General features: G+C 39.6%; 1 protein-coding gene across 4 annotated transcripts in view; it reads left to right on the top strand.

Annotated features, from left to right (window-relative positions):
- The window catches only part of AKAP7 (A-kinase anchoring protein 7), a 144,835-nt gene that overhangs the window by 64,336 nt on the left and 56,249 nt on the right, over window positions 1–24,250 (top strand). For all 4 annotated transcript variants that reach the window (XM_058675208.1, XM_058675292.1, XM_058675245.1 and 1 more), the window contains exon 7: window positions 18,129–18,276. In XM_058675208.1, coding sequence (XP_058531191.1) covers window positions 18,129–18,276 — 148 coding nt within the window. The remainder of the gene's footprint in view (window positions 1–18,128; window positions 18,277–24,250) is intronic.

Raw genomic sequence — 24,250 nt, 5'->3', positions numbered from 1 at the left:
CTGATTTATGAATCTTTTAATTACTAGTTTAGCATTTAAATTAACAGAGATTTTGTTAATTAATACGTAATTTCTTATAGCAGTTTTAAAATGTCAAACAATAAAAACTTTTTTTTGCCTTTTTAAAAAATTTATTTTATTGTATTGTTGTTGACAATGGTTACATAGTTAATTACGGTTTAAAAAAAAGGTTCAGGGGGTATAGGGAAGTGGGTAATACTATTATGTCCATATTGTTTCCATCATGTACCTGAGGTAAAGGGGGATACTGAGGGAGAAGCCCCACCCGGTTTCCTGCCCACCCCAAGTCCCGGATGTGGGGCATGCTCTGAGATATGTGCTCAAGTGGTTTTAATAGTTCTCCAGTTATGAATCGCTGCCAGTTTTGCTCGATGAGGTTGTCCACTGATATGGTCCATCATAAAGTCTCCGCTCGCCCCATATTTCGCTGCCAACAACATACAGCTGAGATGAATGATTGACCTGTTCTGTCTTCTTTCTTTTCTTGGTTAGAGTTCTGAGTCCAGCAGTTCGATTGGGGAGATCTCCAAAGAAACTTTGAGGTATTCGCAGACCAGATTCTTGTATGTTCTAGCAAGCACAGGGCCCGGCACAGTCCATCACCCCGATCGGTTGGTGTTTGCAATTGCTGGGTTGGTTCTGTTTTCAGTCCTGAGTTGCACTGGAACCAATGGGTGTTGCAGTCCAGTCTGGTTCTGCCCAGCACATACTCGGCCTTACATCAACCAGTGGGAGCTGCAGCCTAGTCGGGGCGACCCACAATAACCCCCACCAGGCCCGCTCCCTACCCTGGTTTGTCAGTATGTATAGCAGTAGACCTGTCGGTCCCCCATCCCATTTGGCTCTTGTACTTGCCACTGGGTATTAAAGCTTAGTTGCATCTAACCAACTCAACCATCCAGCCCTCACGGATGTTGTTGAGTGCCTCTCTGTCTAGCCACCCCAGCCCCCGTCCTAGTTTTCATGCCCTCCCGCGGGAGTAGTGACCCAAGAAGGGGGAACCCACTTTTTCCCTCCCAAGTCTCTCTCAGTCCCGGTTTATGCACTCTTTAGGTAGTTCTGTGGTTTGACTTGACAGAATTAGTCCCCAGTGACAGCTGATGCTGCGGCTAAGCCCAAACATCCCTCACCCGCTCTAATTTATGCTTGTACCAGCAGGAATAATCAGCCCAGCCTGGCTTTTCCCTGATCTAGTCCACATGCAGCGCACAGGTATTGCAGCCTTGCTTAGTCTGGTCTGTTCCCCATCCCAGCCCACGCTCTCCAGTGGGACTGGTTGTCAGGCGAGGGGACCAGCCCCTTAATCCCCTTGCCAGCTCTGTCCCTCCCTTCCTAGATCTCACTTGTGCTGGTTGGGTGCTGCCGTCAAATCCAGTACAGGCAACCACGCCCTGGCATTCCATAATGTGTACTGGTTTTGTCGCGACCAAACCCGGTTCAACCCACACTCTGTTCTGGTGATCGGATTTGCCAGTGGATGACATGAACTGATTCAGCCTGGTCTGCCCCTGACCCATGCTGAATGTGTGCCAGTGGGAAAATTTCCATGGCCTATTCTGGGCTGTTTCCTTTCATGCTTCTTGCGCTTACCTGCAGGGACTGTGTCCTGCCAGAGGAGTTGCCCAGGCTCCTCCATCAGAACCCCTCCCAATGCCAGATTTTGCGCATGCCAGGGGGTCCTTGAGCCAACCCAACTCAGTTCACCTCCTGCCCTAGCAGGAACAGTGGCTTTTCCTGGCTGGCTTTCACCCCAACAACAATGAAAACTCTTTAGGATGATAGAATGTTCTTTTTTGAAAATTGCTAGCTATTACTTTTACTTAGGTTGATTTTGATAGCACCATGTGAAATGCTCACAGTAGTGGGAAAGGGCTGGTCGTGGGAACCATGTGTTGATGGTATTAAAAAGAAGCAGGAAGAGAATATAGGGTGTTTGTTAAATGGGAATGGTAATAGGAAGCAGAAAGTAGAGGATGGGTGAAAATTCTTAATTGCCACTTGGGATGCTGTATCTCATGGTAGGGCACCTGGTTTGACTGAGTCCCACTTCAACGTCCAATCTAATTTTCCTTCTAATATGTGCTCTGGAATGCAGTAAAGGATGACTCAAGACTTGAGTTTCTCTACCCATTTTAGAGATCCAGAATGAGTTCTGGGCTCCTGTCTTTGGTCTAGCCTGAACTATGGATAATGTAGGCATTTGGGGAAGAGCATCACAACTCCCTCCACCCCTCATCTCCCACTCTGTTTTTAAGATGAATTAATTAAAAATAAAACTAAAAAACTAAAAAAGAATAAAAAAGTAATGCTAAGAAAAATTCTGTTCTGATAGTTCTGTTAAGCAGGAAATCTCAGAGCCTACAATGGTGATTGGATATTCAGAACCAAGCCTGAAATGAACATTTTTTGTACTAGATGGGCTGAACCCTAGCCTCCCTGTGTACTCTTTCTCAGCTGAGACCTGCTGATGTTATTTATCTTCCTCACCTGTTGCTGTTGCCTGCCTCTACCTACCTGCGTACCTCCCCACCTGCCTACTTACCTGCTTATCTATTGTGGTAACACTTTTTTTTCAGATTTTTTTTAATTGGAATAGTGTAATTTGTCTTCTGCTCACATTTTGCTCTCTCTATGGTCATGTTGTTTCTAAACTCAGGATCAGAGCACCAAAACTATTTTTTCTTGGCTGAGTCTCTGAAATGAATTTGAGGGTGTTTGATTTATTTTTTGTTTGTTTTGTTTAGCTCTGTTATTTAGTCTCAAATAATTTAGGTAACCTGTCTTACCTCTGTTTGCTCAGACTGAAGGAGGAACTTGGTCTTAATGACTCCTCGTTTGCTTGAAAGTTCCAAATCCTGTGTGAGTGTAGGCAGTGGGACCAACAGGACTTGTGAGAGAAGCTGCTTGCTGATAGGCTTAGAGCAAGGGTTGAGGGCTTTTACTTTAGGGCTCACACAGCATGAAATGGATGGAAATGATCCCCGAGGAGACAAAGCTCAGGAGCCACCATCATGGGAAAAGGAGGGAGAACCCAGCAGCCATGAGGTGTCATGATTGCTGAGAACACTCCTGTCCCTCTGGGAGGCGGAGCAGTAGAGCTGCAGAGACCTATGTGTATTAGTTTAAAGGCTTTTAAATTAGTTTATTTTGTTTAATTTGAGAAACCTACACACTCAGCCAGGCATACAATGAGACAGCAAGTTGCCATTGTTGGTTGAGTCCCCAAACACCTGCAACAGGCCAGAGGTGGGATTTGGAAGTGCAGTCTGGATCTTCCACTTGGGTAGGAGGAGCATCACCTGCTGTCTCCCAAGGGTGCATTTTAGCAGGAAACTGGAATCAGTAGTGGAGCCAGGAGTTGAAACTAGGCCATCCAGTATCCAAGGCGAGCATCCCAAGTAGTGTCTTAATAGGTACACTGAATGTTCACTCCCATTTTACATTTTTACATTAATTTCTTGGGGAAGGAGAGAGGGGTGGGGATACAGAGCCAGATAGACAAAGAAAGAAAGCAAAAGAAAACAGAAAGGAAGAAAAAGAGAAAAAGAAGAGAGTGAGCTCCGGTCTCCTGATCGACTTCCTAAATGTTTACAAGTTATGGCTGGGCCAGACCAAAGCTGGGAGCTGGGAACTAAGCTCAGGTTTCCCACATAGATGATAGGAACCTAATTACTTCCAGAAGCCATCACTGTTGCATCCCTGGGTCTATAAGAGCAGGAAGATAGAATCAGGAATCAGAACTTGATATTGAACCCAGGCAGTGTGATAGGGGGTGTGGATATCTAAACTGCTAGGTTGAATGCTCATCTGCTTCTTCACTCCAAAAATGGCCACAGTGGTTGATTTTTCATCCACTGGTTCACTCCCCAAATGGCCACAATGATCAGGGCTGAGCCAATCCAAAGTCAGGAGCCAGGAGCTTTTTCCAGGTCTCTGACATGAGTGCTGAGTGCCAAAGCTTTGGACCATCCTCTGCTGCTTTCCCAGGTTGTAAGTAGGGAGCAAGATGGGAAGTAGAGCAGCCAGGACATGAGCTGGTGCCCATATGGGATCCCGGTGCATGCAAGGTTAAAATTTAGCCATTAAGCCATCGCCCAAGGCCCCCCTCTAAGTGTATTTTAAAGAGCTTTCCATCTGTGTAACAAAGGAGGAAGCCCTTGACCTGAGACATTTGGAGACTGTTCTGCTACTTTCTCTATCCATGTTGGATGCCTTCATAATAGAGTCTTTATGAGTGCAGATAAAAAGGCTTTCTTAAAAACATCTTCACTGTAGAATAAAGCAACTTGTTTCCATAATGCATTCCTATGTCTTCCAATGTCAAGTGACTTGTTCACAGTTTTTAGTTGTTTTGAGTCATTTTTCAAATTACCAAGTGCATTTAATAACAAATCACTTTTTGCTTTAATAGCTTTTAAAAGCTAGTAATTCAATGAAGTTTAGTGTGAAATGGAATTGTAATTTTCACTGAGACATCATAGGTGCCATTAGTCAACTATGCCATCCATTACGTGTCAAAGATACATAACATGTGACCTGATTACATTACTAATGCAATTTCTATCTTCATGTTGTTGTGTTGTTTACTTCTATGTATTGAAAAAAAGTTTGATTTTTTAAAAATTAGCAATGCTATCTAAAAAGAAACCCTGTCTGAAGTTTGTTTCAGAATCTTTTAGTACATCTCTTAAATAAAAAAATACACGAAACAGTTGAGAGCTCAATTTTAAAGATTTATTTTAATTTGAAAGGCAGATTTACAGAGGGAAGGAGAGACAGAAGGATCTTACATCTGCTGGTTTACCCACCATATGGCCTCAGTAGCTGGAGCTGAGCCAATCTGAAGCCAGGAGCTTCTTCCTGGTCTCCCACTTGGGTGCAGAATCCTGGGCTTTGGGCCATTCTCTGCTGCTTTCCCAGGCCATAAGTTGGGAGCTGAATTGGAAGTGGGGCAGCTGGGACACAAACCAGCACCCATATGAGATTCAGCTGCTTGAAGGTGGAGGATTAGCCTGTTGAACTATGATGGCATCCAGAAAGCTCAACTATTTTAAAAGGTGTATCCTAGGAACTAATGTCAGTATTAGACACAACTCCTGGTAAATCCGGAATCTGTTAGAGATTTGGAAAAATCTTGAATGCCCCTGAAGAAATGATACAACCTAATATTATGTTTTCAAAGTGGAATGGAGAGTGAAAGCCAGAATCTCTGTTAACATTTTCTGAAATTTTGCTCTCAGCATTTTATGTGACAAAAAATTTTTGTGGTCAAATGAATGTGAGCAAGGATGGGCTAAATAAAGTTAATCTCATTCTTTGTTTTAGGACTGCTTGGGGTCTCTGAAATTCGAATGCTTGTTGTGAGTCTCAGGAGTTTACAACATCAAAGATTCATTTTTCTGCTCATGGTAGGAAGTCATTTATGGCTTGGCTTTGCCTTGTAGTCGTGACTTTGTGTACTGGGACTTGAAGGGCTTCCCTATAGGACATTGCTAATCTGGCAAAGCTGGTTCTTTTTTTTTTTTTTAAGGTTTATTTATTTTATTGGAAAGGCAGATATACAGAGAGGAGGAGAGACAGAAAGAAAGATCCTCCATCCCATGATTCACTCCCCAAGTGGCTACAATGGCTGGTGCTGTGCCGATCTGAAGCCAGGAGCCAGGAACTTCCTTGCGGGTCTCCCACACAGGTGCAGGGTCCCAAGGCTTTGGGCCATCTTTGACTGCTTTCCCAGGCCACAAGCAGGGAGCTGGATGGGAAGTAGAGCATCTGGGACTAGAACCGGCACCCATATGGGATCCCAGCATGTTCAAGGCGAGGACCTTAACCATTACGCTATTGTGCCAGGCCCAAAACTGCTTCCTAAAACTTGCTGAAAAAGGATACACATCATTCTTGGTCACATGTTGTTATCTCAGGGAGAGATATGTTAAAAGTATACTAGTACTAATTTGTTGAATGACTCCGTTTCTCAGTTCTTTTCAGTTGATTATTTCAGGAAATTAGAATGAAAGAAAAAAAATCATTGGCTTTTCCCCCTAGGTTCAAACTCCACAACATTTAGTTTAAGTCTTAACAAAATTTGTTCATCTCACCTTTGGCCATGTTAGTTTGGTCTGGTTCCTATAGCAGGTTTTCTGTCTCTGAGACCTGCCTGATGGCAATATTTTTATCTGTTGGGCAAATTTGCACTACCATGTTTCAAAGCCTTCCAAGTCTGTTTCTTTATGTTGTCTTCAAGCTGATGTCCAGAGCAAGTCACTGCTTGTGCCTGCTACATTCTCCACATCTGAATTTGATGAGGATGCTTTGCCACATCACTTTGTTTAGAACAGAGTCTTCGTTTCACAGTAATCTGAAGTTTGGTCCCCAGCAAGGATGTGATATTTTAATTGGTCTTTCTTTAGCAATAGCCCCCCTTTTACCTACAATTTTCATGACCTAGTCTCTGGAAGTCCATCTTTCTCCTCATCCTCCCTGATTTAGTCTATCAGAAAATTGTAAACAGAGTGCACTATGCTCTTGGATTTCAGTTCACATATCTCTAGAGTTTAGTGTATGTAAGTTGGAGTTGGTCACTAGTCTCCTGGGAATAGGATGAACAAGGAGGAGATGGTGTCTAGTATACTTTTCCGCAGATACCAACCTGCCATTGCGTTTGTCCCCATGATGCCTAAAATGCACAAAGGGGGATGGGGTAGACACAGAAGGATGATTTCAAGTTTGGCATTTCTGGGGTAATGTCTGCAAAGAAAGTGGGCTCAACACAGTGCTCTGAGAACACACAGACTGGTTACTGTGAAAGGAGAATGTGCCAATGTTTTGGACTTTTTCCATTCTGTCAGCTCATGGTACCAGTTCCTTGCTGCTTGTTCACTTTTTGTTTCAAACTCACTGTTTATGCTTTAAGAAATATTTTTTTAAAATCTGGAAATATCCTTAATTTTAACAATCTCTAAAGGAGTAGGCTGTTTTGAAATTATTCACTATTCTCCCTTTCTTTTGCTGTGACTTTTTTTGAACATTTATATGCATAGGCTAAATGAGTACATTAGCAAAAACTATGTAAGCCTGTATTTTGAATGTTCATTTTTACATTTTTAGTTTACTTGAAAGGAAGAGCAATTTTGAGAGAGAAAGAGCTCTCCCATTTGCTGTTCTACTACCCAAATGCCCAACAGTCAGTGAGGCCAGAATTGGGAGTTGGGAACTCAGTCTTCTCACATAGCAGGCAGACACATAATTACCTTGAGCCTTATCTGCTACCTCAAAGAGCCCACAGAAGGAGGAAACTGGAATCAGGACCTTGAAACAGATTTGGAATACATACACTTGATGCACGTTTCTTAACTGCTAGGCCAAATGCCTGTCCAGTAATTCCATATTTTAAACTTAATCAAATGGGAAATTTTTACAATTAGATGTTTGGGTAAATTGAAAATGTGGACAAAAGTCTGTTTTCAGTTGCATATTATATATGAAATATTTTTCATAGTAGTGTTAACCATGTTAGAAAGAAAGTCTTTGGATATATTTCTTGGTGAGGAACATTCATTTTTTGTTTGATTCCTGGGTGATATGTCCAATGGCTATTCTTTGTCCAATTACTACTTTTTCATTTCTCATTCAACCCTCTTTTCTCTAATAGTATTCTATCCAGGAAATGATTTCAGTCAAATGAAAGGAAAAGGTTCATAATCCTGAGCACTCTTATTCCTTCTCCATTTCCTAACCTATGGAACAATAGTTGATTGTAAATCTCAGTGTCTATTTTTTTCCCATCCCTTCACTCAGATCTGTGACGCTTGGTTGTTGGAGCCTTTCCTTTTTCAGGCAGACATTTCTTTCTTAGTGGCATGCAGGGGCTACTCCTGCAGTGTTAGGAAATGTGCAGGTGAGGCAATACATTCTGTTGGAAATGATATTGGTGAGGAGACTGAGAGGAAGGGCTGAAAGGAGGAAGAATGTGGACAGGAAGGGAGTTTGGAAAATCAGTTCATTTGAAGTGGGCAAAGGAGAAGGTACTGGATGTAGAAGACCAGGATGAGCTGTCAAAGTGCTCTAAGTTTTTCTTGAAATCACAGAGCCAAAATTAGTGATGCCAAGAGATGAAACTAAAATATTTTGCGAATAGGTAGTCTCCTATATTTTCTGTGAGTTTAACTCGCCTTTTGTGATATCTGTTTGTGATATGGTTGGGTCTGAAGTTGTGTCTTCACGTAACCTATCCGATACACATGAATGGTTCCATAGTTTGGAACTCTAAGCTATACAAGAAGAATACATTTTACTACAATTTAAGTGTGCTATGCAGTATGTAGCTTAGGATGTTTTTCTGAATTTATTTTTGAATGATCTTTTACAGAACAGTTTTACTCTACTTCTTAATTTTTTTAGGTCTTAAGAATTTTTGTTGCCAGTGGCTTGCTGACATTAATTAATGTTGAAAAGTTTTGGTTAGAAGGGGAAACTATTATATTAAAAAAGGAAAACAGATAAAGATGTAGGTATAATAGATATTACTTGGTGAGATACTTTGAAGTAAGAACAATTTATGTTTTATCTTTAGTAATAGAAACAAATGGTTAAGTTGGTGATTTTAGGAAAAAATGTGACTGTAAACAAAACAGGAAAACAGATGTGGTAAGGAAGAGAGAGAGCTGTGGCTTGCTTACATTTGAATGACCACAGGGTTGTGCTGAGCCAGAGCACAGCTGGAATCTAACAGGTGGGTTGAGAGTCCAGTTGAGACTGAGCTGTGTAACTACTGAGGCTCACCACTGCAGTTCTGAGGTCCCTTAGTTTCGGTGTCGGAATACATCCAGCATGGTAGCTGGGACAGTGGAGGCCTGTGGGGTCCTGTTGAGAAGAGGCTACAGGAAGGAGGAGCTGGAATGCCTTTCAGCCAGAGTGTGGTCTAAGTCTTACTAAGTGTATAAGAACTGTAACCCTGGAAATAAACTTTGTCAATTGCCTAAGACAGCACTGTCCCCCCACTTGCTTTCGGTCGCATCTCCTCCCTAGGAACCCACACGGTAAACTTGCAACCATCATGAAAAAAGCCACATGCAGATACAGCAAACAGGAGGCAAAAAAGTGTATATGGTCTGTCTTGGTAGGGGGAGGATTGAGGAGGAACTGAGAAGCAGGAGTTAAGACAGGCTGAGCAACCCAAGGATGGGGCCTCCTGGGAGCACACTGAGTTGATTGTGTTGTACTGTTCCAGAACTTACTGTTGAACTGCAACCTTGAGTAACTCTTGGGTACCAAGGATCTGTGATTTTTTTCATCAATATGGGTACCAAGGATCTGTGATTTTTTTCATCAATATGGTGAACATGGTGTTTGTGGACGGATGCCATGTTTCTTCCTCTCTCCTGTTTGATGCCAGTGTGTCATGGAAAGGAAATGGCAGGACAGGGAGGCAATCTAGCGTCTTGTCATGGTGGCTTTGTGGAAGTAGTTGGGGCGGGGAACAGGTGTGCAACCTCCTCCCTGTGACTGTTCTGTTTGCTACGTGATGCCACCAAGGAGCATCCAGCTCTTCCCAAAGTGGTAGGGTAGACAGCGAGGCATCCCCAGCAGTATTTCTACTGTTTTTGCTGAATGCTGTGATACTGTAAATGTCAGATAACAGGAGAGTGAAGAGTTGCTGCTTTTGATTTCTTTAAAGCCTCAGGATGAAGCAAGCAGGAATACAGAAAGCCAGTTTATAAATACAGGGATTAGGGAGATGCCTGACCTCAAAAGCCCCATGGTGAGTTATGGAGCGACTCTGGCCTAGAGTAAAATGAAGAATTTAGAGGTATTATAGACTCAAACAGCTGGTCTAGAAAAGTCAGGCAGCCTCTGTTAGTATTTCACTTGATTATTTGGATATCAGCAGTGTAAGAGTTTTTTTCAGCCTGGATGATTAGGAAGTCTTTTATTTTTTTTCTATGCTTATATGGCACCTATGAATTCTTTTGTATCTGTCTTTAAATTTCATAGTAAATGAGGTTCATATACTGTGGGAATAATTATTTGCTTCATGTATAAGTGTTAATTCAGCACATTAAAGGCAAGTATTTCGTGTTGCTAGAAATACTGAAAGGTAATTTTGGTTTAGGAAATATGGTAGTTTGTGTGATTATATATCAAGAGTGATTAGTATTCTTAATTGCAATATTTTAAAGTAAATATTTGAGAACTTCCATATTATTCTGTTCTTCTTTTCAGTTTATCTGTATCTTTTATTTGTCCTGAATCTGCATCCAAGCTCTCCCTATACTAGTATATCCTTTAGTAGGGAACCTCATTTCTCTGTGATTTAGTTTCCTAGTCTGGTGATAACAATAGTACCAATCTCACAGCATTGTTAGTGTTATTAGATGAGGTAGTGAAAGTTCTTAGAGCTGTATTTATACATAGCATAAATACTATTGTTACACAGATGACAGAAGGCATGCTTTTTTTTTTCATATTGGTCCAAAATAACGTATTTTTTTCTGTTCATCAGCTCCTTACTTTTGCATCTCTGAACTCACCAACAGGCACTGCATGGGATGTCAGGACTGCTGGTCAGAAGTAACCTGTCTGACCACCCCCCTCTCCCCAGGTCCTCCACTGCACATACTGCCCCAGGGTCGGCGCAAGAGAAGGCTGCAGGGCAGTTCTCACTGGGTGCTGGGACCAAGTCTGAAATCACCAGGGACTGGAAAGGGTCCCAGTGATCCCCATGGTCAGGGGCTGAGGGAAGGTTGTAGCTGACAAGGAGAGAGTCAAGCATTTCGAATCAAGAGGAAGATGGAAATGGAGACGTGCAGATACCAGTAAAAAATGTGGCTGTGCAGGGATCTGAAGTAAGATTTACCTCAGTAAGCCCGTTATCAATACATTTCATGACTTTGAATTGTTGATACATAAATTTTGATAGGGACAATGATGAGTAATATGAATTTTAAAAATTTGAACAATATGTCACTGAAGAAATGAGGCTTTTTCCATGTAAGAAAATAATTGTAAAATATTGTTAGTTCTGTTTAACTAATTGATGCCCCAAATAACAAAGCAATTTATTTTAAGGCCAGCATTCCAGGGAAAATATTTTTTTTTAGTTTTAATATATTTTTATTTTGAATTTTGAATTGTGTGGTAAAATTTTGTATAAGCTGAAATTCCCTCCCAAACTCCCATCCCCATTAGATTATTTCCATTTTGTTACAATAGTATAGTCCTTCATAAGGAATCATAATTCTATCAGTCTCTTTTTTAAGTGTACCCTGACATTGTTGGTACAGACAATGTCAGACAGTCCAGCATCCCATTGTCTACACATGTCCAACAATTTCATTGGGATCCATCTTTCATCTGGAAGCAGGGATGCATATTCCATTATACCCCCATGTCTGTACATGATAGACCCCAGTACTCCATACTGTACATTTCCGTAAGTGGGAAGCCATGAAACAAGGTCAACAACTGGTACGAGTTAGAACAGCCACAGCAACAAAAACAACAACATCAGCAACAACTTACAACACCATGAAAAAATGCGCTGCTGAGTAACCAACACATGGGTGACAAAAAGGAAAAACAAAATGCTCTTGGGAAAGATGATGCCATTGTATAATCCACGAGTCTGTGATGAATTCGACAAGAGAAAAGAAATTATTTGGAAGGATTGGATTATTGAAGTTACACTTTGCATGTTGATTTCCTTATATAAGAGAGAACATACGGTATTTGTTCGTTTGTGATTGATTCATTTCACTGAGCATAATAGTCTCTAGTTGGGACCACCTGGTTGTAAATAAGATAATTTCATTCTTCTTAATAGCCGAATGATATTCCGTGGAGTAGATGTACCACAGTTTCTTTAACCACTCTTCCTTGGACGAACATCTGGATTGTTTCCATGTCTTTGCTATTGTAGATTGTGCTGCTGCAAATATAGAATTACAGATCTCCTTCTCATATGCAGATTTCACTTCTATTGGGTATATTCCTAGGAGTGGGATAGCTGGGTCATATGGCAGGTTTATTTGCAATTTTCCAAGCACTCTCCATACTGATTTCCACAATGGTTGTGGAAAATGATTGTAAAATATTGTTAGTCCTCTTTAACTAATTATGCCCCAAATAACAAACCAATTTAGTTTCAGGCCAACATTCCAGGGAAAAAATATATATATTTTTTATAGCTACCTACATGGCAGGAGCAAACAACAGAGATTTACTGTTAGCAGGACAAATAATTCCCTTGTCTGATATGGAGCCTGTTTATATAACTTTTGAATGTTATAAGATAACAAGTAACAATAGGAGGTTTTCTTCTACTAAAAAAAAGCTTCAGCCTGCTTAAATAAAATTAACAATCCATTGTTCTGGCCACAATAACTTTGTCAGGGAAGTTAAAGAATAATAATATGTATTTTATCTGTAGGAGCATTTAAATGAATGACTTTTCCATTTCAGATTGTCCTTTTTGTCTCATATTAAATTATGTGCATCATTTATCTAAATGTAAATTATTTTGTGAGTGCTTCCTGAATAAATAATTTCCATTACTTATTAGATTCAGCCATCAGATGATGCTAAAAATACACATCATGCTGGCAGTGTCATTTTTCCTGGTTGACTGAATGCCAGTGAGAATGAAGAATGAAATCCCTCTTTAGTATGGTACACTGTATCAAAGGTTATTTGGTAGTTTTGAATATTTTTGCTAATGTTTTATAAACTGTGACAGAAAGAAAACTAAGGGGTAGTATAATGTCAGTCCATTTCTAATGATTATTGAAGATATTCTTTAGAAAGTTTCTGTTTGATGTTTCTTGCCACTAATTTATGGCTTTAAGATGTCATATTCTGTGTTTAACTTCCTATTTCTTTTTTTAATATTGTGTTGTATAACTGATATGTCACGTAAACTGGGCAGAATTATAAGTGTGAAATCCTTAAAAATATATTTCATCCCTGTTAGATTCAAGGTAACAGTAACTTTCAAACCAGGTCTCTAGTTGCACTAAACATTCAAAGTGCCATTCAGTGGTTTTGATGAAGACTGCTATGTGTTGCTTCTTGCATTTTGCAAAACTTACTTTCTGCATTTCCTATTTTCCTGACTTTAACCATTTCTCACCTTCTTTTGAGTTCTTCTAGCATGTTAGTCATCTATTAATCTATACATAATAGGGTATCTTAGAAAGATGAGGAACAGGGATGAGCATTGTGGTAAAATGGGTTAAGCTGCACTTGTCCTACAGATATCCCACGTCAGGTTCCTGTCCCTGCTGCACTGCTTTCAATCCAGCTCTCTGCTAATGTGCCTGGGAAAACTGAAAGGTGGCCCAAGTGCTTGGGCCCTGCAGTGCACATTGAGACCTAGAGAGAGTTCCTGGCTCTTGCTGCAGTGTGGTCCAGAACTGGCTATTGCAGCTGTCTGGGGAGTGAACTGGTGGATGGAAGATTCTCTTTGTTTTTTTCTCTCTCACTCTTCTTGATTACTCTGGTTTTCAAATAAGTAAAAATTAAATATTTTTAATTTGAAGATTTATTTATTGGAAAGGCAGATGTACATAGAGGAGGAGAGGCAGAGAGAAAGATATTCCGTCCGATGATTCACTCCCCAAGTGGCCACAATGGCCGGTGCTGTGCTGATCTGAAGCCAGGAGCCAGGAACTTCTTTCCAGGTCTCCCACACAGATGCAGGGTCCCAAGGCTTTGGGCCATCTTCGACTGCTTTCCCAGACCATAAGCAGGGAGCTGGATGGGAAGTGGAGCAGCTGGGATTAGAACCGGCACCCATATGGGATCCCAGCATGTTCAAGGTGAGAACCTTAACCATTACACTATCGCGCCAGGCCCTAAAATTAAATCTTAAAAATAAAAGAAAGGAAGGAAGAAAGGAAGGAGGTAAGGAAGGAACAAAGGAAGAAAAGTAAGAAAGATGAGAAAGGGAAGAGACAGTAATTTTGGATCCCGAATCTGAAAATCATGCTAACACTCCGCCTCTCTGGCTTAGCTCAATGGATTCATTCATTAAATAGGAACTTTATTAACATTACTCTGAGATCCAATTTTGATGTAGTCATTTATTGTTTCAGAATTATAATCCTTTTTTTTTTTTAAAAAAAAGCAAAGTCAGATTATACAGAGATGAGGAGAGACAGAAGGGAAGATCCTTCGTCCGTTGATTCACTCCCAAGTTGACTGCAACGGCTGGTTCTGTGCTGATCTGAAGCCAGGAATCAGAAACCTCTCCTGGGTCTCCCACACAGGTGCAGGGTCCCAAGGCTTTGGGCCGTCTTTGACTGTTTTCCCAGGCCACAAGCAGGGAGCTGGATGGGAAGCGGGGCTGCCGTGATTAGAACAGGCGCCCATGTGGGATCCTGGTGCGTTCAAGGTGAGGACGTTAGCCACTAGGCCACTGTGCTAGGCCCCTATAATCCTTTTTTATAAAAGAAAATCATCTACTGCTGCCAGATGATAAGACAAATAGACTGTAAGAGAAAAAAGAAATACTGCCATACAAGAATTTCTCCAGAGAATAAAGATAATGCTAATGGTAAAATATGAATATATATACACATATATGTATTTTTCTTTATTATTGAAGATTTTGTTTGTTGAGGAATGTGGTTTTAGTGCTTCATAAGGCTTCATGTGTTTTTGAACCACAAATTTCTCTATAAATTTTGAGTAAAGAAATTAATTCTATTTCACTTGCTAATCAAAATGAATTTCTTAACATTCCTATTAGAAGTCATCTGTGAAGAACTCATGCAAAATAGTTGATGCTTACATTTTGTTAAAATTTAGTTAATTACCCGAGTGGTTTAGAGGAACTCTCATGTTTTCCTTATTTCTTACTTTTAATAAATACATTTCATTAAACTGAAATGGAGAATATAGTACCATTGCTGGAAATGTTCTGTCTTCTTTAAAGGAGTGGCTTCCTTGTTCTGTCTTCTTTAAAGGAGTGGCTCCTCCAGTCCCCTCTGTAAAACCCTCCTCTCAAAACCCACACATGACAGAGCACTAAGAAAAAAGAAAAAGAAAAAGAGTGCTCAGTTCCATTTACTCAGGAGGTTTTTTATTTCTGAACTACTAACTAAAATCATTCCCTGAACTTCACTAATGATAACAGCAATTATATATGAAGATACTAAAAAATGTTCATGGAAAGTACATGCATGGATTTCAAAATTTCTTTCATTGCTATTAGCCTATATTATTTATTTTGGTTTGAGAGTTGCACAGAGGGGGAGAACTCAGAAAGGGCACTCAGAATGCTGACAGCCGCTGAGTTGGGCTGAGGCTGGGTTTAGGCCAAAGCTGGGAGTTGGCAAACCATGCGTGTTAGGTACCCAACTGAGCTATCACCATTGCATCTTAGGATCTACGTTAATGGGAGCTAGAATTAGAGTAGAAGTTGGATATCAGGTTCCAGTACTCCAGGACATCTTGAACACCAGGATATCAACTTTACCCTTAATTCTGTTTTCCACTAACTGAAATAATACCGTATGTACACATGGACATATGAGAGTACTTCTCAAAGTTTATATAAAAGTAGAGTTAGAATGCAAGTTTATTTTGAAGCTAAAATTTTGAAATACACTTATGCTTTTTTCATTGTATACATTTCTACAATTTTTTTTCCACAGATATTTTAAACTATTATCATATGTGATATATGTGTGTATGTCTTTATGTGTACAAATAAGCTTTTACTATATTTCGCTCTTTCAAATACTTTTATAAGTCACTTGTTTAACCCATATAACCCTTGAAGATAGAGACTACTGTTAACATGATTTTACAGATGAGGAAACTGAGGGAAATCCGCATAGCTCAATGGTGGCTGAGTTGCAATTTGAACTGAACGAACCACAAGAAATATGCTTAATTACATCCTTGTTGAACTCTAGCAATATTTGATATGGTTAGCTCTCATAAAGTCTCACAAAGAGACTTGATATTTGTGATGGTTATTTATTTAGCACGATTTCATTACAAGCATTCTTCTAGGCACCAGAGATGTTTCAGTGACTAAAGCTCAGACATTGTTACCCTTGCAGAGTACGCATTCTACTGGGAGCAGACAGATAATGATAGACAATGAAAAATAAACACAATAAATAAGTAAATAAATAAGTAAATTACATGTTCTGTTGAGATGGTGAATGTTATAGGGAAATATGTGTAAATGGATATGAAGAAGAGAGACGAGCATTTGGGAGTAACTTTGGGGATGGAAATGCAAAATGGAGATGAGGGCAAAGCACAGTAAGACACAGGGAACAGACAGCAGCCAGAATGAAGACGGTGAGGTGGCTTGTGACTGGCATGTTCAAGGAATAGTGAGGAGGCCAGGGAGGGGGCAATAGTGGCAGGAGATTGGGCTGCAAAGTCAAGGAATGGGCAGGGGAGTACATGGCAGGCTTTTAGGGGGTCCTTCCTGCTTTGGAAGGTGTTAGAAGAGTGAATTCTTCTGCCGCGTGTTTTTCTATTATCAGTTTGCTGTAGAAGAGGCAATAATAAAAGACAGGAAGTCATTATAATTCAGGTCTCAGAGGTCACCAGCCAGAGGTAACAGGGGAGTAGGAAAAAACTGGGCTTATTTTGAAGGTGAAACCAATATAATTTTGATTGTATGTGAATTGAGAGAGAGGAAGCAAGCATAATCTCCAGGCTTCTATCCTGAGCGATTAGGAGTTCCCTTGACTGAGATGGCGACCTGGAACACTTTTTAAAAAGAAAACATGTAATGTAAAACATGGAACATGGGACACTTTTTTAAAAAAATAAACTATATAATGTAAAACAGAAAGGAAAACCTAAGTGTCCAACAGTATAAAATTCAAGAAATAATTTGTGATGATAGGGTCATATCCTACCATATTTGGAGACAGAGAGACTTCGTACATCTGTATTTATTGACCTGCCATATTTAAAGTTAAAAAATTAATGATCAAATAATGTTGGCGCTATAGCTATATTCATATAAAGTGAAAAGATACTGAGTATTTATGTAGAAAATGTAAAATATAACAGAGTGATTTTAATTTTTCAGTTGTGAGTTTTTGCGAATTAAAAGGGGCGATGCACATTTTAATTGCCAACATCTCACAGAATAGGAGTCTGAGGCTGAGTTGCAAGGCCATTGTGTAAAACAGGAGAGATAGCAAAATTCTTCCCCATGATTTGGAGAATACAGACATACCTGGGACATCTCACTGTAATTTTATTTTCACAATGGGTTGTTCCTGGTAAGAAAGTACACTAAAAATAAGGAGAGACAGAAAGAGAAGAACCTGCAAGATCCACTGATTCTCCCTGTTCTATTTCAAGTAGCCTTTGTCTTTCAGGTAATTCCTACATATGTAGGTTGACAGTTAACATCTGTCTTACTAGAACATTTTCTGCACTCTAAAATGTTAGGATCTACATCACTTTAAACATATTTATCCATTTTTTCATTGCAGATATAGATGGATTTTGCTTTCCTTGGTATCTCATTTGTTGAAGATTTATTTTTTTTATTGCAAAGGAAGATTTACAGAGAAAAGGAAAGACAGAAAGGTCTTCCATCTACTGGTTAACTCCCCAAAGGCTGCAACAGCTGCAGCTAAGCCAGTCAGAAGGCTGGGGACAGGAGCTTCTTTCAGGATGGCCTTGGGCCATCCTCCACTGCTTTCCCGGGCCATAAATAGGGAGCTGGATGGGAAGTGGAGCATCTGGGACACGAACTGGCACTTGTATGGGATCCTGGCACGTGCATGGGGAGGATTTAGCCACATGAGCCATTTCACCAGTCCCTGGTATATCGAATTTTAGCATGATAAGTTTAATAATTTCTCAAGACTAAAGTGTGTGAAGTTCAGAATGCTGCCAAACTTAAAATCAAAACCCATTATTGATTTTTTAAAAAATGCAACTTAGGCTAGGAAGGGAGACTTTAAAAATCTTTACAATAGCTTTGTAGTATCCATTTTCCAGTGCCAGTGGGTTGTACTGTATATTAAAATGTAGTAGCTGAATCTCAGAAGGTGATATAGAGATGAGCTGTCTGTGGGGCTGAAATGATTGACTGATGTGATTTTTTTTGTTGTTATTTCAAGGGTGTCAAAAAAATAGATCCTGAATTATATGAAAAATTTCTCAGCCACAAATTTGGAGAAGAAATGTTACATCGTGTAGATCTTTGCTCCATGCAGAAAAAGAAACAGAGTAATGGTTATTATCATTGTGAGTCTTCAATTATGGTTGGTGAGTAAAATCTAAAAATTATTTATTATATTTATTTTTGTATCTTTTGCATCATTTTATTTTGGCAAGTATTTGGAGTAGCTTATGTACTTATATATTTTCTTTCTTAATGACACATTTTCCTCAATGTTGTAATTTGGCAATAATGTATTGAACATGTTACAGAACATTTTCAGTATTTAAGTTTGTCAATAAAGATTTTACTACCTATAATTGTTATACCATCATTGGTTAAGGATTCATTTCGTTTTAACTTTATCTCATCAATGTAAGGAAAAACCCATTTCCACGTGAAGGATCTCAATGTTCCGTATGTGGCATTTTCCTCTTGCTGCTTTTGTTTTGGAATAGTATGTCAGGTCAAAGAATTTGACTCCAAGAAGAAAAAATGCAGGTGGCCTGTAAAATATGAAATGTTGAATTTCTTCCTTAAGGGGAACTTGTCTTAATGAGAAACAAATATTCAACCATAAATACTTCTGTCACATGGCACATGAAGAAGACAGGCCCCTACATGGTTATGTTTCAGAATGGAAAGTTTGTTCACCAAGTGAAGATCACTCAGTCAGAACAGGATTATATTCTGCATTTAAAAAAGTGAGTGCATTTCAGAGGAAGTTGCTGTTTTAAAGCAGACATTATTTTTTATTGAATTGTAAGCTTAAAGACAATCTGAATTGTAGACTTTTAAAATAGAGCTAAAATTTTCAAAGAAAAGTGTGCCTAGCTTTTTTCAAGATCTTCAGCCAAGATAATTTCTTCTCGTATCAGTTGGAGTAAACATGTGGATATATACACACATCCTGAGAGAATCTTAATGTTGGATTTTATTAAATGTTTGTAATATTCAAGTGACAGAATTTTATTTCCTAGTTCTTCATACAGATACTCAGAAAAGATGCATTATATCTTTGCATTAAACATTTTCTTCTCTTACGTATGCCATTCAATCCTTATATATAGTTTGTGAGGAGATTTTTGTAGGATATGGAGGTAGCATTCATTATTCCAATGTAAGACAAGGTAGTTTCATTGGTCCATAGCCAAAACTTTGGAAGATGTTATGTCTGTTTACTTTTGGGCTACAATTCCTTACAAATTAGACTGCATTAATCAATGAAAATCTGAGTCTCCCCAACCCAAAAGTTTTTTTAGATTTATTTTATTTTTGTTGGAAAGTCAGATATACAGAGAGGAGGAGAGACAGAGAGGAAGATCTTCCATCTGTTGATTCATTTCCCAAGCAGCGGCAATGGCTGGAGCTGTGCTGGAGCTGGAGCTGGTCCAAAGCCAGGAGCCTGGAGTCTCCTCTGGGTCTCCCACACGGGCACAGAATCCCAAGGCTTTGGGCATTCCTCTGCTGCTTTCCCAGGCTGCAAGCAGGGAGCTGGATGGGAAGCAGGGCCGCCAGGAATAGAACTGGCACCCATATGGGATCCTGGCACGTGCAAGGCAAGGACGTTAGCCACTAGGCTACTGTGCTACCCCTCACCACCCTTCCTTCCTCCCTCCCTTTTCCCTCCCTCCCTTGCTTCCTTTCTTTCTTTTCTTTCCTTCTTTCTTTCTTTTTTTAAGATTTACCTATCTCTATTGGAAGACAGATCCACAAAAAAAAAAAAAAAAAAAAAAAAAAAGGAGAGACAGAGAGAAATATTTTCCATTCCCTGGCCCATTCCCTCCAACTGGCTTCAATGGCTGGAGCCAAGTCAATCCAAAGCCAGGTGTCACGAGCCTCCTTTAATCTTGCACGTGGGTGCAGGGTGCCAAAGCTTTGGGCTGTCCTCCTCTGCCTTCCCGGCCACAAGCAGGGAGCTGGATGGGAAGTGGAGTAGCCAGGACAGGAACACACATGGAATCCCAGTGCTTCCATGAAGAGGATTAGGCATTGAGTCACTGAGCTGAGCCCAAGAGAACAATCCTAGCTTTTCTTGGTGAAAATTAGAACTGAAATATAGTTCAGATATGCTAGAGTTGTGAAAGTTGTACTGTGTGAGCTACTTGAAACATAGCTTCTCTGAGTCAGTGGCTTTCCATTTGAGTATTTATTGGTAAGAATATAGCAAATGCAAAAAAGATCCAGACTGATAGGAGCATATTGATAAGAAAAGAATCGACATGGTTACGTGCAGTTGATATTTTGTAGTATTGGAATGACTCTTTTGTGGTGGGTAGGACCAAAAAAATTGTGTTGTTTTCTTTTAAACAGGCTGACAGGGAGATGATTAAGAAAATTTCATGTCTATTTAGGCTAATTAAGGTGAATGTAATTGAAATGTATTAGAAGAAGAAACTATGAAAAATTGGTTCATCCTCTGAGGGAAATGCACACCTTTGTTCCACTTCTGAAGGCTTTGGGAATTTTCTGTGTTCAAAATTATCATGTAATTTAGTAAAACTGAGCAGGACTATTATTTATGACAGAAATTGGTGATCATGTAATTTCTCATTCAAATGGTGTATTAGTAAGTGTGAAAAGGGGATCTATTGGGATAAAAGAAGAACACCAGTACCAGGTGGTTTAACTGGACTTACGTCACCTCCTCAAAGAATGTAATGTTCTTTAGAAAGTAGAGCTGTTGATGCACATTTTTAATGCAAATCTTGTTCATTTTTTAAAAAATCTTGTTCATTTTTGTAACCTAATTATTCCTTGTATGCTCCTTTGATAGCAGATGTCTTCTGAGAAGAAAATCTTTGAAGTTTCATTGTGCTATTCCCCTAATAAAATGAAAAGTAGCTGATAAGTGAATTGCCCAGCTTCTTTACATCTGCTTTAGTTAGAGGAAGCCTCAGGATAAGTAGCCGAGAAAATTAATCTTAGCAATGGCTGACTGTACTTTTGCACTTGTACCAGCCATTAATCTGGATGCTAACACAAAGTGGCAACTGTGACTTAGGCTATTTTGAAAATTCAGCCATCTGTTGGCCTGTTTCAAACTTTATGATTTGTGTTAGACATACTAAAGGGGCAGTGCTGAGTGATAAATTTAAGTGACAAATTATGCATCATTGTTCAAATGATATAGTAATAAGTCGCTTTTTGAACTAATACCTTTTGGTTTTGAGTGTGTTTTACAATATGTGAAAGTAAGTATTGAGTTCCAAATAAAAAGAAGGATGAAACTATATGAAGGAAACTCTTGAAATGCCATGTCCAACAAAGCCATTAAGGTATAGGAAGCTAGTAGCAGAAGACCTACCCATTTGCTAAAAGTGATGGCAGATTAGTCCCTTGCCTTGCCTAATTGCCTCTGAATAAACTTTCCACCACAGTAATCAATACTTGCTACTATTCTGAGAGTACTTAGCACAGTGACTGGGTTAAAAAATATTAGTAGTATTAATAGCAGTGCTAGTCAGATTAGAATATTAACTGCAAGAATATTCTTTTTTTTAAAGATTTATTATTTTTATTGGAAAGGCGGATATATAGAGAGGAGGAGAGACAGAGAGGAATATCTTCCATCCGATGATTCACTCCCCAAGTGAGCCGCAACGGGCCGGTGCTGTGCCGATCCGAAGCCAGGAACCTGGAACCTCCTCCAAGTCTCCCACGCGGGTGCAGGAACCCAAGGCTTTAGGCCGTCCTCGACTGCTTTCCCAGGCCACAAGCAGGGAGCTGGATGGGAAGTGGAGCAACCAGGATTAGAACCAGCGCCTATATGGGATCCTGGAGTGTTCAGGGCGAGGACTTTAGCTGCTAGGCCACGCCGCCAGGCCCTGCAAGAATATTCTTGAATGTTCTAACATTGGGATGCCCTTTTGATGGTTAAGAATGATTTGCATTGTCTCTAGTGCTTTTCTGAAATTGGAATGTGATTAATGGATAAAATCCACATTTATATGATATACATATGTCAGGTGTTTTTATATGTTTATGGGTATGATTTATGTATATAAATATATAGGTGAAGGTAAGAACTTTTAAGCATAATTCTTTTAGATGTGAGAAAAAATAGTTAGAAAATCTATTCTATAAAATATGTTGTTAAATTATGAAAGAAATAACTGAGGGTTCCCTGGGAAAGCCTGGGCTTCAGACTTGGTTGGCAGAGGGTTATTTGGGAGTGGTATTTTCATGGAAGGCCATAGACTTCAAACATGGGGTGAGGATGGAGAGACCAGGGTTGTAAAATCATTTAAGTAAATAAGACATCTGTTTATAATTTCTTGTTGGTATGTTGGACATTGATACCTTAAGAAATTCTCATCTATTACCGAAGTTTCCTATTTCTGCAAAAACACTTGTTCTGGTAAAACCAAAGGGATAACAAGGATTGAAGAGGTACAGATTATAACTTATTTGCCCTTAAATTCCGGTTATCCATTTTCGTTATCCCATGCATTTCCTTTGCTATTTTACCTTGCTTTAACATATTTTATATAAAATAACTGAGAGAATGACTTTGTCAGTTCATAAATTATGATTCTGTTTGATCTGTCATTGAGTTAAGCTAGTGATGCAGGTTACTATTTTGCCTTGATTCTGGCTGTGAGTAAAGGACAGTGAATCTCCCCACACTAGTTCTGTGTTTTGTACCAGGGAGCTATGGTTGCCAATTGATTTTTGTTCCTAGCAGCTTTTACTTAAACAGACTTAACATAATAAGGTTTAGAGAAAGATACTTCACACTTTTGTTACTTGCTCTCCAACAAAGTATTTTAGGAAAAATTTGGTTTATAAATATGATTATATTTATCCATGTTTGATAGTTTTTTAAGTTAGCAAGACACTTTTTTATTGATGTGCTTTTTTGAAAAAAAAGATATATTTACTTATTTGAAAGGCAGGTTTATACAAATGGAGATAGAAGTTTAAACAAAGAGAGAAAGACATCTTGCATTTGCTGGTTCATTTCTCAGATGGCTGCAATGTCTGGGGCTAGACCAGGCTGAAGCCAGGGGCTATAAGATTCTTCCAGGTTTCCCACATGGGTGCAGGCATCCAACCACTTGGGCTATCTTGTGCTGGTTTGCCAGGCTTATTAGCTGGGATCCAAATTGGAAGTGAAACAACTGGAACTCAAACCCATGTCCATATGCATATTGCAGGTGGAGAAGGACAGGAAGACGGAGGGAGGGAGGGAAAGAATGAATAAGGAGGAATCCACTGGTTCATTCATCACACTCATCAGGTGTCTGCACGGACACGGTTGGGCCAGCCAAAGGTAGAGCTTGTTACCCCATCCACGTCTCCACATGGGTGTCAGGGATCCAAATAGTTGAGCCATTCTATGCTACGTTCCCAGGCATGTATTAGCAAGAAACTGGATTGAAAAGTAGAGTAGCTGGAACTTGAAGTGAGCACGTAATATGACATACAGGTTTCCTATGTGGTGACTTAACCGTTCGGGTAAATGCATGTTCCCAATTTCATATTTTTTTAAAGATTTATTTCATTTTTATAGGAAAGTCAGATATACAGAGAGGAGAAGAGACAGGAAGATCCTCCATCTGTTTATTCACTCCCCAAGCAGCCGCAATGGCCAGAGCTGCACGGATCTGAAGCCAGGAGCCTGGAACCTCTTCCAGGTCTCCCACGCGGGTGCAGGGTCCCAATGCATTGGTCCGTCCTCAACTGCTTTCCCAGGCCACAAGCAGGGAGATGGATGGGAAGTGGAGCTGCCGAGATTAGAACCAGTGCCCATATGGGATACTACTGGTACATGCAAGGTGATGACTTTAGTTGCTAGGCTACAGAGCTGGGCCCCTAATTTCTTATTTTTAATTGATTGAAAAGAAGATGTATATTAAGCATCCCTAATTTGAAATCTGAAGTGATCCAAAATCTGAATATTTTTGGGTACTGATGTGATGAATAAGAGAAAAATCCCATATCAAAAACTGTTCCATACCCAAGAATTATTAAAATTATGTGTAAAATTACTTTCGGGATATGTGTGTCTATATATATATATATATGTGTATATATATATATATATATATATATATATATGAAACCTAATTTGATGTT

Source organism: Ochotona princeps, chromosome 1 (assembly GCF_030435755.1).
Source record: "Ochotona princeps isolate mOchPri1 chromosome 1, mOchPri1.hap1, whole genome shotgun sequence".
Classification (NCBI taxonomy): domain Eukaryota; kingdom Metazoa; phylum Chordata; class Mammalia; order Lagomorpha; family Ochotonidae; genus Ochotona; species Ochotona princeps.
This window is presented reverse-complemented; position numbering and strand designations above follow the sequence as displayed.